Here is a 19,624-nt window from a genome sequence, read left to right on the forward strand (position 1 = left end):
GAAATTTAAGATCCAGTGAAAATCAGCAAGTAATTCTTGATCTAAAGGAGATACTGTAAGAAAAAACATGTGAAACTGCGAAGCCCCTGGGATTCTGATCTTTGCAAGGAGCAAGAAGCCAGTGCCACACCCAGGATGAGTATTTGTATTGTGTGGACATGGTGACAGAATGGCCAAGAGGCAAGGGCCTTGGTCACCTTCCTGGAATGCAACCTGCCTCCTCCAGGCTCCACCCAGGCAACCCACACACCATTGCCCCTGGGGCAGAAGCACACCACTCCACTTCGGGAGTCAGAAGCTGGAGGATGGACCTGGGAACAGAGATCTGTGAAACCAGGGGAGGAAAGGAAATTACACACTCAGAGAACCCAAAAAGATACTGTGGAATACTTCTCTTTTCTGCTAGCTGCATGGTTTATGTAGGTTTTCTACAGCTGCTATCCTAGAACTCCATATAAGAATCTTTAATTTTTACATGTATTTAAAAACAAAGTCCTATTATTAGAAAGTGACCTGCTCCATGTGTGTGTGTGTGTGTGTGTGTTTTGGGGTGGGGGGGATACAATAGACTGGGAGGCAGGACGGGAAGGGGGAAGGAATGGAAGAGTGAAAGTTTTCCAAGACAATAGAATCTGTGATGGAAATCCTGCTTTATCTAGAAGAATCCTCTATCAAATGAGAGTCTTGAAAACTGAGAAGAAATATAGTGAGGACCACACAAGTAAAGAGGTTTCTGAATGAGCAGATAGATGTCAGCGTTACCAGTCATGCTGAGGGGCACTTATCTTGTAAGCTAATGCCACTTTTGTGATTATTGAAATTCTGTTTGGTAAATCAGGACCAGTATATCATTCTTTCATTCTACTTTTTCCATCTGCTCATATATCCTTCTTTTACAAATAGGAATAGAGTCTAATGATAGTAGAATCTGCAGATAATTGGGAAATCTACCACAGTATGAGAACATATGGGCACTATTCAGTTTTCCTTTACAGTCTGCATGCAACAAGAGAGAAAACTGCTTGAAAACATTACTTCCTGGAGTCAAGTAAATCCATCACAATTGAAACCTAAATGTGGTAAGATCATATTCAGTAGGGAATATCTTCTGCTAAGTTTAGAAAATAATCTTTTAATAATGAGAGGAATAAAACAAATTTTATATATAGTCATTTTTATAAATTGTATAAAGAAATGGTCAAATAGAGTATTTATTGGGCATCTGCCATTCTGTACCAAGCATGTTGGGAGGCACAATTACAATAATGAGAAATAATATCCAGTTCCTGCCTTCAAGGAGCTTCCTTGAGAGACTGATACTAAACAACTAACCACTTCGTATCCTGTTTGTGGAGGAATGGTTTGGTTCTCAGAGATCTCAATCTACTTGGATTCTTCAGAAAGTAATAAACAGTAATGAGTTAAACCCAATCATTCTCCTCATAATATGAGGAAAAAATAGCAGAAGTGATCTCAAATATTTTACGTGACTTTGAGAGAAAGCTGGGGAAGCTATACTAAGGAGTAATTCCATCTCTTTCTTTAGGAGCTTGACTAATAATTTCCATGGGAGACTCAAATCAATAATGCATAAACAGTTTTGCAAGGGTTTCTCAATTTTGCCTTTAAGGAATACTGCTTTTATAAAACTACCCTTGTAAATTAACTAGGCATGGTGGAAGCCCCAGTCTATCTTTTCTAAAATGAAAAAGGGATCTCACTTAATGGTATCCCAAATTTGTCCATTTGGGGCATAGTTAGCTTACATGTGTGATACCTTCAGTTTCTGAAACAACTGTAAAAGCTACATGGGAAAACCCTTTGGAAATCTGACCCCAAGAGGATGGTGGTGGCTTTTGAATATTCTTGAACCACAAAAAGGCACAGAGTAAAGAACATAGAACAAAGTCAATCACCTATTTTAAAGCTATTTAACTGGCAAGTCAAAGTGGCAGACATTTCATTCCTGCACAGCATCTATTTCCAAAAAGAGTCCAAAAAGGTGTCTGCCTCTTGGTCTTAAAATCGCTGCCCTGTGGTGCCTGGGTGGCTCAGTTGGTTAAGCGACTGCCTTCGGCTCAGGTCATGATCCTGGAGTCCCTGGATCGAGTCCCGCATCGGGCTCCCTGCTCGGCAGGGAGCCTGCTTCTGCCTCTGACCCTCCCCCCTCTCATGTGCTCTCTCTCTCTCATTCTCTCTGTCTCAAATAAATAAATAAAAAAAAATCTTAAAAAAAAAAAAAATCGCTGCCCTGGGCGAACAATCCATGGGACAGATCAAGGTATCCATCACAGAGACTGCCCCTGAGTTCAGATCTAATTGCTCTATAAAGCCATCAGCTATCCCAGCTTTACTAAACTCAATAGGTAGAAGAAGAAATAACTGATCTTACAAATGCAAATGATTCAAACTCACAGAGGGGATCAAAATTTTTTCCTTACCTAGAAAGAAAAGATGAGAATCTTTGAGACTTCACTGCTACGATTCTATGGCAGAAAATAAGCAGAGATGTTTTCTAGCATGATACACAGAAGCAGAAAATAAAATGCATGTCTTTGCCTTACAGAAAATTCTGTTTGGAAGGTTTTTTGCTTTGTGGCTTTGGATGTAAAGGCAAAATTAACGCGCTTGTATTAAAGGGTCCCCTAAGGCTAAGCCCGGAAACCTGGAGCCTGGGCTCCTGATGGCAGCAAGAGGCCCGAAGTGGTCTGAGAAAGTCACAGAAAAGGGCCACACGCCCGGGCTCTGTGAGGACAAAACATGTAATTTTAGTAAATGATTTCCTCTGAATAAAGCAGGTAAGTGGGATAAAACCAAACAGTACTTTAGAATGAATGTAAAAATGAGGGTTTTGACTCTGTGTGTGTGTGTAGTGGGGTATGTGTGTGTATGAGAGAGACAGTAATTTATGGGCATTTCTAGGCATGGGACACACGAAAGTAGGAAATACTTGCAAATGCTTTCTGTCCTTTCCAGAGAGCACTAATGTAAAAATGAAGCATTTAATATTAAAGATATATACCTTCTACAGGCAAAATCATCACTAAATTTAGGTGATGTCATATTTTATAAGAGGTAATTATGTCTATATCACATGAATAGTCTTGTTACTGAAGTTAAAGAGCCAGTTTTCATTTGTGGGCAGAGGCAGATGTGAAGTGGGAGGCACCAAGGAAAGGAGAGACAACAGAGAGAAGCAGGAAGGACAGAGGAGAGCGCGAGGAAGGGCAGCTCAGCCAGGATGAGGAACAGCATACAGACACTGGGCAGGCCCCACTGGGGGTAGAAGGAGAAAGCTCCCGAACCTCACGGTACACTTTAGATGTAGGTAAATGAGTGTGATAATCTGAGTAACAGGAGGCTTTTTACACTGTTTTCCTAAGACTGTTTTCAAGAACAGAGCCATGACTTTCTTAGGTACAAGAAGTCATTTCATGATCCACAGTGGTGTGATGACACTTAGCATCAGTGGGAGTGAGTAAAGGGTGGAGTACAAGCTTCTACCTTAATGTGGTTAATTGCTACCCATTAGAACTTAAATGGCATTTACACGAAGTTTCATAATTCGTTTCCACGGGCATTATATCTACTGAATATGCAACTCCACTCCATATTCATTTTCATTCTTTCTCTCCACGTAAATGCACTTATACACATTTGCCAAGAACTACTTTTCTAACTTAATGTCAGATGCTCAATTTTAAATTTTTTAAATACAACTGAAAATATGATCTAAAAATGCATCCACCTCCTTGTTTCTTAACTATCTGTGGATGAAAACTTGATGAATAATCTATCCTAGAAATTCTGCTGGTATAGTCTTCATTCACTGAGACAACAATTTAAACAGAGCCTAGTGTTCCTGGGATTTGGGGGCTTGGCCACTCCTGTGATGTCATCCCCAATCACTCAAGACCTGGTCAGTGGAAATAGGGCAACTATGACTTCCTGCATTTCTGTTAAGTGAGGCCTTACCTAAAGAACAGATTCTGGTTCCATGAACACTTTAGAGAATTCAAACACAACAAGAAATCGAGCTACTTTCCTGAACAAAAAAAAAATAGAAGCAAACAGTTTGTTGACATTGTTGCAACAAGTAAGCATTCCCTTAAATAAAATTTCAGAAAGTTTAAATGGTATCCTTTTCTTCCAGATTTGTGTGAATTAATACAGGATGCAAAATGCTAGCAGCAGACTGCCAGATAAGGAAGAAAGAAAGGGAAACACTGGTTAATTCTCCCCAGCTCTCTCAACGGTCTACCTGCCCCCCTGCCAGAGGCTCCCGGGCTTTCCCCCAGGTCTCTGGTATCAACGGAGAACTGAAGGCTGTAAGGAAAGTTAACTCATGTAGACTTTGGACAATAGACAATGGATAGCTAGGGAAGGACACCTGACTACCCATTTTCCCCAAACGTATCCTCTGCATCTTTGCCTAATACAGTCAAAATAATGGGTTCAGCAAGATCTGATCACTGCCTCAGCCACATGCTGTCCTCCAGATACTTCTCTTCCCCTTGGACTACAAATGGCATAAAGAGAAAAGGGAGAGAAGCTCAATATCTTGTCTCTCTGGGAAATGGAAAGTTAGCCAGACCTCACTGCTTATGTCTCTGCTCCCCTCAAGTCAAAGTGAATTAGTGGTTATGAGAATGGCTGAGGTATCAGGCCTGGGCTGGAGTTCGGGGTTCATTCACCTCTGTTGGCCATGGTTTTGGGCAAATCATCCCCAGAACTCTCCAAACCTCAATTTCTTCATCTGTAAAGGACTGGTGTATGTATCACATAAGATAATGTATGTAAAGTCCTCAATAAAGTTTCTGGCACATAATGAGTGTCCAACATTTGGCAATTTTTATTATTTTTTTTAAAGATTTTATTTATTTATTTGACAGAGAAAGACAGTGAAAGAGGGAACACAAGCAGGGGGAGTGGGAGAGGGAGAAGCAGGCTTCCCGCCAAGCAGGGAGTCTGATGCGGGGCTTGATCCCAGGACCCCAGGATCATGACCTGAGCCAAAGGCAGACACTTAACGACGGAGCCACCCAGGCGCCCCTACTATTTTTTTTCTAAAACTAGCTTTTTTAAAAATTAATCTATGATCCCTGCCAAAAAAAAAAAAAAAGGAGGAGGAGGAGGGGAAAGAAGGAAGAAAGAAGGAGGGGAGGGAGAGAGAAAAGAAAGAGGTATGTGTGAGAGACCATTATATTAAAAATTCAGATGAATCTCAAAAATCCTCCCCTAATAATTTGAACGTGCCCTGGATTGCCTTTGCGCCAGGAGAACTCTCCAAGAGCACCTGTATGGTCAGTTGTTGGCAGTAAAACCTCATGATATTTTTTAAATGGCTTTTTGCTGAGTCTTGGAAAAAACTCAGACTTAGGTCACTTGATTATCCATGTATCCCAAGAGCAAGGACCCTCTTGTGAGTGGTAAAAACTTAAAGATACTTCCAGTCCAGCCCTTGTCAATTAGCTCACCTCTCAATATTTTCCGGCTATAGTTGTATTCTAGCTAGTTTCATCAAGGTAGGATCACACTGGGACCTTGTTAACCAAACTGTTACCATTAATTTTAAACATATGGTGTCATTTTCTACCTCTGCACTGCTAGATGTTAATATATATTTTTTATTGAAAGGGTGGCAAAATTAAATAAGTTTGAGAAACCTTTATTAATCTTAGCAGGCCACGGTGCATTCATATATCCTAAGTTTGGAGAAGTCAGTCCTAAATAAAGAAATCTGCTTACCTTTGTGCAATTTAGCACTGTGCAGGCTTATTGGGCTTTATACAAAGTTTAAAAGACTGTCATGTGTAGCAACTAGAACCATGACCATGGTAGGTACTGAACAGAAGATATGTGGAAAGACCAATGCCCCCTAGAGAAGTTAGAGGTCCTCTCCTTTGCAGTTGACCATGCAGTTAAAATGTTGACTACCTGAATTTGCTTGGATGTGGTATACAACAGCCCCCAGTGTGTTCTCATGAATACAAGGAGTTACTTCAATGTATGTGGAGGGCAGCAGGCATGAAAACAGAGCAAGATGGTGTCATATAATTATGTAAGAAGATAAAAATATTTTAGAAGTTTGAATTGTCAACTGACTATATCCCATAAGAAGTGCAAATTCTTGATAACCTGTGTTTGTGTAAACTGAGTATTTAGAGCTCTGATCCATCAAGCACTACAGAAGTTTTTAAACAGTAATATTTTTTCTCAAATTGCAACAATAATTGTTAGTTGTTAATTATAGAATCTGGGTGGAGGGTATATGGCTGCTCATGGTAAAATTAATTCAACAATCCTGTAAGTTTATAATAAAATATTGGAAAAGATATAACTGCATATAACTTGTTTATCCTGAAGTACAATAAAATTTAATATAGTTTTTATATTCTTTTTTTTTTTTTAAAGATTTTATTTATTTATTTGTCAGAGACACAGCGAGAGAGAGAACACAAACGGGCAGTGGGAAAGGGAGAAGCAGGCTTCCCGCCGAGCAGGAAGCCCGATGCGGGGCTTGATCCCAGGACCCTGGGATCATGACCTGAGCCGAAGGCAGACACCCAACGCCTGAGCCACCCAGGTGCCCCTAGTTTTTATATTCTTCATTTCAAGTTGAAATACTGCTTACCCACTCAAATTAAGTTTTAAATCATTTTGATCTAGGAAACAAGACTATAAATGGATATTAATGAACCTGAATCAGCAACAGGAAATGGCTTTGTATAAACTGTTGCAAAAATGTTTACAAGACAGAGGTAGATTCTAATCATGAATGTACAGCACATTAATGCTAATTTTTTACAGGGTTGTTATTATGCCCTTTTCACAGATGGGTAAACTGAGATATAAAACCCTAAGCAAATCACTGACACAGCTAGGATCCCTACACTGTTTGTCAAATGCTCTCTACTCTTCATCGTGGAAGTTCATCCATAACTAAAAAAGTACGTCACTTAATTTAAAGATTCACCAGTACAATATGTTTGTGTATAAATGAGAAAGATTATATAATTCAAATGAGTGTAAATAAGATGCTATTATGACTTGCTTGATCTGTACTTGCCAAGGCTTCTTTATTCTAAAGTTGGTTATAGCGCCAGGATGCAGATATACTCTAAACAAACAGTGCTTCTCTTTTTTCATTCTTATGCTTGTTGACTTTAATTCTGGCAACATCTACTTTTAGTCACAAGTCTGTGAAGTAACTTCATTTTAATACATTTAGAAATGCAAAGGATGATGATATTTCTTAAAATGGAAACAGCAAACAATGAATTCTTAATAATGGCATTTTTTTTTTAGAAATCAAGAAATTTAGATGTCTTTCAGGACCCATAAATGAGAACTATACAATGCTTCTTACATCATCAACATGTGTTACTGTCTGAACCCCAGGGGAATCCTTCATAGCAAAACCTATTTGTATTGTGGAACAAATCAGGTCTTGAATGCCAATGAGAATGACTTAATTTTGTATGTCTGTTTCTCCATAAAATCTGAAAATTTTAGATTCTTACTGAAAGGTCAGAACATTTTACTTTTGCATGGATGGTTTGGCTTCTTGGGCTCACTGTACCAACACCATCCTGTCAAGGAATCTTCAAAACAGCATTTGGGAAGACCTTTTTGAAGTCTTTGAGCCAAAATGTATATAAAATGCTTTTACTTTAAATGAAAACAATTGTGGCCCCTTTGTTTCAAAGTTTGAGCTACACCCAGGACCAGTGCTAGGCTTGGCATTTTGGGAGTGAGATGATAGCACAGTCCTTCTTCCAGCTCTGCTGAGCTCACAAAAGACTTACTCATTACTCTGTATTTATTTAATAGTGTTGTGCATTTTTTTTCTGGCCTATTTTTAAAATGTCATTAATTTTTTTTTCTGATTGAAAAAGTTTACATTCACTTCAAATATATGGAAAATATAGAAATATAAAGAGGAAAATAAACATAACCAGTAATAAGCATTATTAACATTTGGTATGCTGTTTCACTATCAAAATCTATTTCTGAGACTCACCACTGAGCGTGGAACCTGATGCAGGGATCGATCTCATGACCCTGAGACCATGACCTGAGCAGAAACCAAAAGTCTGATGCTCAGCTGACTGAGCCACCCAGGCACCCCTATTTCTGAGTTCTAATAAAAACTTCATTTTTTACCCTGGTGCAAAAAAAAAAAAAAATTAAATGGAATGAAATTTGATCTATTTGGTTCTGAATTTGGAGAACAAGAGTTTGGAAAAGAAGGTACCTATATAGCTTTCTATTGCTCTAAGTATATACAGATAGCTAGAGTGATATTTTTGAAAAAGTAATGTATTCATTTTTATAAAACTTACCTCATGTTTTTAAGTAGGTTAGGCCATATAGGTTAGACAAAACAGAGTGTCAGCATCTATTGATAACATCTCCTTTCTCCTACTTCTTAAAATTTCTGAAACTGTGGCCTTATATATTTTTTAATGTAATGTTCTTAAAATGTACCTAATGTCTACTGTCGTAAAATAAATGCCTCTTTGTAATGACAGCTTAGAAGAACATACTGAAATGATATAAATGTTACACTGTTTAAAATTTAAAATTAGAGCTAATTTTTTATCCATAATATAAATCAGTATTAGGTGTTCAAGTATACATTTTTAATTGTAATAAACAAAAATAATAACACTGCCAAGACTAACCTCTGTGTTAACAAATAAACTACTTGTTTGCTTTCTTTCGTAAATGTTCAAGTTTCTTTTTGAATCGCATCAATGAACAAGGAAGCCAAATCCGGTTTCCCAGAGACGAATCATTAAGGACAGAAATAGTTTCCTGAACACAGGAAATCTGTAAGCACCTAAACAAGGACAAGCAGACTCCAGGGAAAAAGACAATGTTACCAACATGCTCCTTCATGTCTGGCCACAGAAACCACCATGGATATTTAAAAGCATACTGATCAGGGAAAGGTAAAATATAACCATTTGCTTAAAGTAAAATCACACTACTTATACATGTAACATATCTAACCCAAACCAAAATTTAATGTGTATCTAAGTCCCAAGAACGAAAATTCAAATTTCCCTTTAACTATATCCAGTATTATGCAATAGCATCACTATTAGCAATTCTCTTTTTAATGAACAAAATTTATTGGTGTGCAAAGTCATACTTTAAGAAATGTGTAGGGTAATAACCAGAAATCAAAAGCTCCATAAGAATATTACTCTTAGAGTACCTTAGTAGCATAATGTAAATCTGAAAGTCTTGGATTATACAAATTGAAATTAGGTAGTATTTCTTGAAGCTCTGAGAACTTCACCTTTATACCTAAAAATTCTTTCACAGTTAGTTATATGTATATTGGGCAGGCAGGAGGGAGAAGATGCAAGAAGCGAGAAGGAGAAAGAAGCTTTAGAAAGAAAAGAACACTACTCAAACATTTTTTCATCCATCATCCAAAAGAATGACCAACACCTTCATTTTAAATAACAAAAAGAACAATTGTGAGAGGTTTCCACATTCAAGGAACACTCAGTGTAATCTACAAGTAAAGCTGAACTGTGGAGCCTTAAAATGAAAGTAATAAGTTTACACATATCTGCGTTAGCAAAATTTTATATGCTACCACCTCTTGTAGGTCATGCTTTTCCACTAGAGGCCCGGCATTGAAAACACCAACTGATGCAGGTATTTTTAAGAACATAATGAGTCAGTTCCTACCTCTACATAGTCCTTGGCATGGCCCCAATCTCGTTTGGCATCCAGATTTCCCAAGCTGAAACATTCCAGTTGTCCAAGGTAAATCTTAGCCACTGACCGGCTAATTTTTCGAGTAACAAAATTAGCTCCTAAAAAGAGAGAAAAAGGTGTATTATCAGTATAGTACATTTGACATTTAACAGTTTGGTGAACCAAACCCAATCTCAGCCTCTGGGCATTTCTTTTCATTTTTATCCCCCCTTCTTTAAAATAAGAATAAAAGAAACCCATCATTAACTGTCATTTAGATAAGTTAAGAAGCTCTAATTCCAAGTGTCACATCAGCTCTACTTTCATAACAAACATTTTTCTTTGGGGGACGTCTTAACATTCCTAATTTGCTGCTGCTATATGTGACCCAGGCATTAGGCCAAAGAAAAGCTATTGGAATGCCAGTTTTTAAACAGAAAATTCAAAAGGGTTGTATAAAGGGAAATGCCAGAATGGAAGACAGACATCTAAGACCACCCTGATTTTTTTTAAGAACATAAACAGCATATGTTCCTATTAATAAAGCTATTTTGGGCCTCATGGGGAAAGGGAGAGGAGAGTAACTTAGCACACAGGGTATAACTAGTTAAAGGAAACAAACAAATGCATTTGGGTTGCCAATAAGTGGTGATCTTTCTTCTTTAGAAACCTGCAAAGCTATCCAATTATAAATTATGACACAGTTCCAAGTCAAAAGTTTCTCTGTACTATACTTACTGAAATGCCACCTTCCAAATTCACTTCAGTGCTATGTACAGAAATGGTCTCCCGAACTGTGCATAAATATTTTGAAACAATTGATGAAAGGCACCATAAATTGAAGACAGAAGTGAAATTGTTTTATATTCTTTGGTCTTTAATGAACGCCTCTACTTTAAAAGATTACAGAGAAGGACAAAATTAAAAGACACTTCTGAGATGATTTTACCCATGCCTCTGTTTCTAGGTAAGGTTATCACAAGCACCAGGTAATGCCAAATTCTCAAGGTAGTAACACACATAAAGTCAATAATGGCTGCATACAGTTTAGATAGATTACTATCATAATTTATCACATTTCAATAACTTTAGCTTTGTTCTTTTTCAGATTAAGCAGGGAGGTGAGTTATGATGAAAGCTTTTGGCTTCTAGAGAAACTGGCATAGGGATAAGGGGAATTTTTCTAAAGAGGTTTACTAAATTTTGGCAAGAACACAGCCTAAGGCAAGTACAAACAGATACTAGATCACTTACTACAAAAATTTGGTATACACATCTATACCAATGCCATCATTAAAAATGACAATAGGATTTCCATGGAAATCTAAAATTTTCAGTTTCTCTTAGCAGCTGATGGAGTATGCTGTGCTTCTTCCATGGCAGTTTATAAAACACAGAAATCCTTCAAAAAAGAGCCTTTCGAAATGAAAAAATATTTAATAAGAGTAATCCTTCTCAATCTGCTACCCATTAGCAATCTTTTATTCTCTACTGACTTGTAACAAATAAATTTAAATTTATAATTAAATGTAGATTTCTTGATGTCTATCTTTCTATTTTAATAACAGGACTATACTATGATTCCAAATATACTAGATAAATGAGTGATACCATATAATTAGATGAAGTTCCCAACATAAAACAGTTCAGATTATCCTCTTTACTGGTAAGCAGATGCTTAGGGCTCCTATGGAAGCATGTGACCATGTTCAAACAATCTATCTAGGCCCTACCCTTACTGTTCAGTCTTTCAAACAGTATTAACTGAGCACCTACCAAGCACAGAGCCCTGAGCTGGGAAACTTGGGAGTGAGGCAGCCGCCCCTACTCTCAAGTAGCACCCAGAGGGTAAGACAGACAAATAAATCAGGGCTGCCAGAAGTGAGATGACAGATTTGCAAGAACTGAAACAGTCAAGCCTGGTAACTCAGTGGCTGAATGTGGTCAGGAAACACCCACCAGAGAAGCAGCCTGCCCTGCGGTCATGAAGGGTTTAATTAAGCTGTGAGACAGGGACGGTGCTCCAGGCACATGCAAAAGCAGTGCAGGGGCTTAGGAGCAGGCCTTTGTCTCTAAGTCTTTATCACAACACCTCTGACAATGGCTATCACTTTTAGCACTGTGCTAAATGCTACTCGACTGATCTATATATCTATCCTCATGGGAGTATCACACATTCTTGATTACTTTAGCTTTATGGTAAGTTTTAAAATTAGGAAGTGTGAGGGGCGCCTGGGTGGCTCAGTTGGTTAAGCAACTGCCTTCGGCTCAGGTCATGATCCTGGAGTCCTGGGATCGAGTCCCGCATGGGGCTCCCTGCTCGGCAGGGAGTCTGCTTCTCCCTCTGACCCTCCCCCCTCTCATGCTCTCTCTATCTCAGTCTCTCTCTCAAATAAATAAGTAAAATCTTAAAAAAAATAATAAAAATCAGGACGTGTGAGTTTTCTGACTTTGCCCTATTTTAAAGATTGTTTTAGCTATTCTCAGTCCCTCGAATTTCTGTATGATTTTTAGGTTCAGCTGGTTAACTTCTGCAAAAAAGCCAACTGTGATTTTGATAGGGATTGTGTTGAATCTGTAGGACAATATGAAGAATACTATCATCTTAACCATATCCTGTCTTCTAGTTTATGAACACAGGATGTCTTTCCATTTACTTAGGTCTTTTGAAATTTCTTTCATCAATGTTTTGAAGTTCCCAGAAAATAAGTTTTGCTTTTGTTTTGTTAAATTTGTTCCTAAGTACTTTATTCTCTTTGATGTTATTATAAATGGAATTGTTTTCCAAATTCCATTTTCAGATTAATTTTAAACATTATTGCTACTACCATTTGTTTCCCTAATTAATCTTTGGAGAGGCTTAAAATTATTATTTTTAAAAATTTGCTCCTTTCATTTTTAAGCCTTATCACACAAGACTGAGGTTTTTAGGAGAGAACTATATAAAATCATTATATATTAGAGTGAGACTGAGAGGCAACTTTGCCCAACCATCCCAAGTGTGCAGGTGGAGAGAGAGAGGCAGAGAGGCTCAGCAAAACTGCCCAACAGTCAGGACCAGTAGGTGAGCCTGATTCCAGTCTGTCTTGCTTGCTTTCCCACCTGTGCAATGCAGGAAGCATCCTTCCTCAGATTAGGTTTAAGTGGTTATGCATCATTAACACATCAATAAATGGACCTCTCGCGGGGCGCCTGGGTGGCTCAGTTGGTTAAGCGACTGCCTTTGGCTCAGGTCATGATCCTGGAGTCCCGGGATTGAGTCCCGCATTGGGCTCCCTGCTCGGCGGGCGGTCTGCTTCTCCCTCTGACCCTCTTCCCTCTCATGCTCTCTGTCTCTCATTCTCTCTCTCTCAAATAAATAAATAAAATCTTTAAAAATAAATAAATGGACTTCTCGCAATTATTTTAAATGCATACTTCATTTCTAAGAGCCTTAAACTAGAAGACCTTAGCTAGGAAGAAGACCTAGAAATGAAAAGTTAGCCCAATGACCAAAGGCCAGCTCTGTTGGCTACTAGCTATAGTATTTTGCACCAACCATTTAAAAGCTCTGAAGTTACAGTCTCTTCTATAAACTACCAGTATAGTAATACTTGCCATGTCAAATCACAGGATATGTTAATGTAGGTGAAACAACGCTGTAGAACATAAATCATTACTGAAATGTAAGGAATTAGTATCATCACATCCTCGTTTGTAAAACATGATAATAACAGGTACTTGCCATGTAGATTTGATGTTTAAGTGAGAAAATCTAGGTAATATGATTAGCAAGTTCTCAATAAATGTTAGCTATTATAATTATTACATTACAATGTTAATGGTATCTATAATTAAGCCTCAATGAAAAGTTCAGGCTTCTTAGTTCTTTTATGACTAGGTCTCTTAATTCTCTGATTTTGAAAATCTGAGGTTGAGAACAGATCTAAATAAAGAGCCCATTTCAAATGTACAGACTCACACACTGAAAGCACTAATAAACATTTCTTAAACCATTGCAGGTTACTTTTTCAATATAAACTCATTAACATAGAAAAAAAAGAGTGGCCACATAAATGTATATCCATAAGAAAAAGATAAATTACGATGAATTTTAGTTCAAATCTTAGTTCTAAGACTGAGATCATGAGTTTTGCTAGCATTGACAGAATGAAAAGAACAGAATTTCCATTTTGACAATATAGGATACAAGAAAAACTGCCACATTAAAAAACACCAAGCTATGCTGTATAAAATATTCGTATTATTTATTTAAACTCAAAGCTGAGTCTCCAAGAAGTACTCAAGTGAGGGGAAAGCTCCAGAGCACAGGTCTGGGTGGGCACTGAGGGTTCTGAGCTAAGAACATGACTGGAGCACTGTCTCAGGACCTGGAAACAGGCTTCAGCTTTAATATTGAAGCCGAGGCAAAGGATATGGCCTTGGAGGTAGAACACTGAAAGTAGGGTTATACACTATGTGAGTTATTAATAATTCTCTTCCTTTTGTAAGTGCCATTATCTTAAATAAGCATTTTAGCTTTTCAGTTGCCTTAACTATAAAATGGGATAATAATCCATATTGAGGACCTAATAAGATACTATAGTTCAAAGGCTGTAGAACACTCTATCATTGTAAAGTACTTCTATGAGTTACAAATGTTTATTGTCTTGAATATTTTTACTGTGATCAATCTTTTAAAATAGTGAGGCCTTTTTCTTTCACATTTGTCTTTATGTGACCTTCTCCACAGTTAGCCCAAGTCTGGGAAAAGATTAGGAGAGCTACTTCAGATAGTCAAAAAGAAAGTTAATATTCACCCCTATCATTCAAAATAGGATTCTGTACCAAGATAGTTAAGTTTGAAAACAAGGTTTCATGGAAAAGTAGTTTTCTAAATAATTTTAGTGTATCAAAAGCCAAGAGTGGTCACAACCCAAAGTTTCTCCCAGGTTCTGATGGGCAGGCATGTGGACTGTGGTTCTTGTGGAAAGGACCAGAAGAAGTGACAGGAGGGGTTCCCAGGCCACCCTGGGCAGTGGAGAAGCATACGAGCAGAGGCGGGAGAGGTGAGTCTTTGGTGTACCAACCCAGCTCCTTGGGATAACAAGTAAAGGATACTGAAGAAATCATTGAGAGGAGGAGCCTGCCCTGTACTCCATGCTGGAGAGTCTGGAGAAATCTCCTTAGGATGCCCCCTGGGATCTGAGCTGGGGCAGCTGCATCAATGATACACTGAGCAGGGCATGAGCTCTCACACGGTATGAGTGGTGCTGTGAGGGCCAACAGACCTGCCCTGCAACCCTGAATGGGCTTGAGGTGGTGAGGGAGGATGCCCTGTAGTTGAGTCTTGGCGGTAAGACCATGTAGGCCATGGACTACATGTAGGATGAGGCAGTGGGTCTATAGACCGTAATGCCAAGGAGGGGTGGAGTGAGGCTAACTCACCCTAGGAGGCTACCAGAAAGAGAAGCCCCTGAATTTGATTAGCAGTGGACACCAAAGAGAGCCAAGCCTGGAGCTAGCGCTGCCCCTTGGCCTGTAGGCGAGGGAATAGCTTATACCAGCAACACTGCAGTTGAGATGAGCAGTGCGCAGAGTGTACCATTGGGTCTGAGGGTACCAGCTGCCGTCTTGCCAACACCAAGTCAAATACGCCACATCTGTGTTGCATATAACTCGATGCCATCTCAAAGAGAAACAAGGGAAGAAAATGGCATGCCTAGAGAAACCAGCTTCAACACGGTATTACAGCAGATACTTCATTACATTTTTAAATTGAATTTGGTGTTTTTTTTGTTTGTTTTGAGAAAAGTATAAATTTAACCGTCAGGGACTGTATGAATTTCCTGTGGCTGCCATAACAAATTACTACAAACTAGGGGGCTTAAAACAACTGAAATTTATTCTCTCACAGTTCTGGAAACCACAGTCTGAAATTCAACAGGGCCATGTTCCTTCTGGGAGGTCTAGGGGAGAAACCTTCCTTCGCCTCTGTCTGCATCTGATGGTTCCAGGCATTCTTGATTCTTATCTTACCGCTGTATCACTCCAATCTCTGCCTACATCTTTACACCATCTTCTCTCTCTGTGTCTGTGTCTTCACCTCTTCTGTTTCTTAGAAGGACACTTATCAATGTATTTAAGGTCTACCCTGGTAATCCAGGATGATCTCTTCATCTCAAGATCCTTAATTACATCGGCAAAGACCCTTTTTCCAAATAAGGTCACATTCACAAATTCCCAGAATTAGGAAGTAGGCATACCTTTTTGGGGCCACTCAATCCACGAAAAGGATCAAGGATTAGAATATTTGAGAAAATATGATAAAACATAAATCAAGCATTGTTATATTATTTTAGTATTGTCTTAAGGTAATGATATATCTTTCATGAGCACAACAAAGAGTCTCCAGTTGTAAAAGATTAATTTAAAGTGATAAAATAAGTTTCCTCTCTATTTTAACTCTGCAAGTTTGCCTCAGTTAATCTGAATAGCTCCCTGGATCTCTCCTTCAGATAATACACATGTATTTATGGTTTTGGACTAGAAATTCTGTGCATATACTTGTATTTACCATTTTCCCTTTTCATCATTCCTTCTTGAGTCTTCTGGCATAATTTCCTTTCTTCTGAAAAGGCATTCATTAAAAATTCCTTTAATGTGGAGAAATTGATCTGTATTTGAAAGATAATTTTGTTAATTACACAACTGCAGGGTGCAAATTGTTTTCTCTTAGCATGCTGAAGGTATTATTCCACTGTCTTCTGGTTTCCATTTTTTGCTACTGGTAAGTGTGAGGCCATTCTGTTATTCCTTGGTAGGTCATTTTTCTTCCTCCCGTTAGTTTAAAGATTCTCTCTTTGTCTTTGCTATCCTGGAGTTTCAATTCCATGCGTCCTGATAGGGTTTTCTGCAGAGTACACCTGGTGCTTCTCTATCAGTGTCTCTTACAGCATATCTGGAAATCTCCCAGTAACCATTTCTTCCAATACTGGCTCTTCTTCACTCTATTTTGTCTTTTCTTACTACTTCCTTTTGGAAAGGAACGTTAGACCTTCTCATTTCACCTTCCAATGTCTTAATTTCTTTCTTCCTTTCTTTCTTTCCTTCCTCCCTTTTTTTTTTTTTTCATTTCTTTGCCCTTCTCTGCAATGTTCTGGGTAACCTCCTTAGATCCATCTAATTTTCCTTCAGCACTCTAATATTTTTAAGTCAGCCATTTAATTATTTTGATAATTATTTTTTTAATATCTAAAGTTCTTTGGTTCATTTTCAAATCTTCCTGGGCATTTTTATATTCTGTTGCTGCTTATTTATTTTTTTATGATTTATCATTTTATTTACTTAACGACGTCTTAGTGATTTTATATTCTGAATTTGATTAATTCCAATATTTAAAGTTCTTGGGGACTAATTTCTTATTTTTTTTCCTGCTGACTTTGACTGATGCTAGTTTGTTTCCTTGTGCATTTGATGACACTAGGAGTTCCTATTAGGCATCTTAGTCTGCTGGAAACCAGAGGACATGCCTGAGAATGATTGTTTCCTCCTGAGAGTGTCTGCATTTGTTTCTGATGGAAGCCAGGAGATACTAACCCTTGCAACCTTTCATCCCCAGGTTAATGCTGTTACGCTTTTCCACTTTGTTACTGTCTAAGGCCAAAAACTGAGCCTTCTAATTAAAGAGGCTGGGCATTACGTAAAGGTCTGCATCAGGGGCACCTGGGTGTCTCAGTCGGTTAAGCATCTGACTCTTGGTTTCAGCTCGGGTCATGATCTTGGGGTCCTGAGATCAAGCCCTGAGTGGGGTTCTGCACTCAGTGTGGAGTCTGCTTCTCTCCCTCTCTCTCTCCCTCTGTCCCTCCCCCAACTCTTGCACATGCATGTGCTCTCTCTCAAATAAATAAATAAAATCACTGCATCACACTAAGTAAACAGGATCAGATACCACTTTGGGGTCCCTAGAGGTCCCCACCTACTGTGGGAGGGAATTGCCAGGGAGATAAAGACAGGTTTAGAGAAATAAAGATATTAAAAGAAATGATTTGCTCTGCATATCTGGATGCAATGCAAATAATTGTGCCACCCCACAGATATTTATTTTTATTTTCATACTAGACATTCAGAAAAATTCAATTTTTATGTTTTTTCAATGGAATATGCCTATTCAATGTGTATGTGTATACACACACATAAACATATATATATACACACACATATGCACATATATGCACATATATATGTGTGTGTGTGTGTGTGTATAAATATCTAAACCTGAAATTTGTCTCACTGATTTGCTTGTGCTCTTTGTCTGGCTCAAATACAATTACTTTTAATGATTTTTTTCACATACCAGGCAAATATACATTTTTTTTTCCTTATGAAATCCTGAACCAGAAGATCGTCTTGTCTTGTGGTTCTTCCCCTCTGCACTGGGCCTCGCTTCCTGTGAGAACAGATGATCATGGCCTGCTGTGAGATCATTCCGGCACCAACACACAGGAGGCAGCTCAGATAAACAACTACAGCCAAATTCCTAATTTCCTGGCTTTGTTCTTGCATCTAATCCTACATCAATGTGTGTGTGCATATATATACATATTCCTTGTTAAACTTTCTAGTATAAATCATAAAATATATCAAGATAATATTCCCATAGTCAGATATCTTCTAAAACAAAAATTTAAGGAAAAGAACAAAATTTGTAAAACATACACCGCAAATTATCAGCATTTAACTTTAAGAAATGACTAGCAGCACGCCTATTAAAATTAAAGAATCAGATCATCTGTTAAATCACAATCTTTACCACAATGTATTACCCTTCAATAGAGGCTTTTTGTTTTATAACATACAAAATGCAAGAATGGACATCTTATAATGATCAGGTAGAACTAGGGGAAGAAACATGGGGGAGATATAGTAAGTCTTACTAGGGACAATTCTGCTTATCACAGTAAACAAAATTGCTTCTTTTTCCAACATATATTTCATTATGGCCCTGTCATTATACTAACTCCTAAGAAGCAAAGTAGCTAAGAGTGTGTGGTAATTTTCATTGTTTGTAGGTGTACATGTACACACAACTGTGTTTGCGTGAACACATACATATAAAACATATGCAAAATGTATCCCTGTCAGCATCCAAATAGTATTTGAAGTAACCACAATTTCTCTAAAAAAAGTTCTATTTCATTGCTCAGTACTTCATCCAAAAGCTTTAGATTTAAAGATTTTTGGGAGTTAAAGTATAAAGCTAGTTTGGATGATATTCATTGCAAAACAGAAATCATTCCAATTTATCCTGAACCCCACGTGAACCTCCGCCCTGGGGCCCTGCATTCCCCCCCTGTGGTAGTCTCTGGCCACCCCACTGGGAACTGCCTGGGCCATGGCTCGCTGCAGACAGGGTGTAGAAAGAAGAGACACTGGGAAGGTCATGGCTGACTGAGCAGACTGCAGAGATCAGAGAGCTCATACCTCATTTGCTCACCAAGTCCTGCCAAGAGCAACACTATTTAACTGCAGGTACTCAAAATCCAACAGGCATGCTTAAAGGAATCTCGGGCTTACAAGAGGACCATTCACAATGTGCATTTGTCGGGGATAGCTACCACCTTTTGGCAATTATTCATAAATACGTGTTTAAAGAGAAAGATTCAAACTACTTTGCTCTTTGCATCAATGCTCAATGTCTTTTCTACTGAGAGTTAAGATGATTCAGATTCACAAATCCTTATTTCAAGGTTTCCCAGCTTTGGCACTATTGACATTTGGGGCTGTCCTGTGCATTGCAGAGGGTTAGCAGCATCCCTGGCTATCACCCAATAGATGCCAGTAGCACCCCCTCCACAGGAGTGGCAACCAAAAATGTCTCCAGACATTGCCAAATTTCCCCTGGGGAAACTAACTGCCCCCCCCC

At 38.4% G+C, this 19,624-nt stretch overlaps 1 protein-coding gene across 3 annotated transcripts in view; it reads right to left on the reverse strand.

The window, feature by feature from the left end:
• The window catches only part of GMDS (GDP-mannose 4,6-dehydratase), a 656,830-nt gene that overhangs the window by 297,202 nt on the left and 340,004 nt on the right, over positions 1-19,624 (reverse strand). For all 3 annotated transcript variants that reach the window (XM_035030719.1, XM_035030720.1, XM_035030718.1), the window contains one exon: positions 9,712-9,839. In XM_035030719.1, the coding sequence (XP_034886610.1) occupies positions 9,712-9,839 (128 nt within the window). The remainder of the gene's footprint in view (positions 1-9,711; positions 9,840-19,624) is intronic.

The sequence above is a fragment of the Mirounga leonina genome, unplaced genomic scaffold (assembly GCF_011800145.1).
Source record: "Mirounga leonina isolate KUSES-001 unplaced genomic scaffold, KU_Mleo_1.0 Mir_366, whole genome shotgun sequence".
NCBI classification, from domain to species: Eukaryota; Metazoa; Chordata; class Mammalia; order Carnivora; family Phocidae; genus Mirounga; species Mirounga leonina.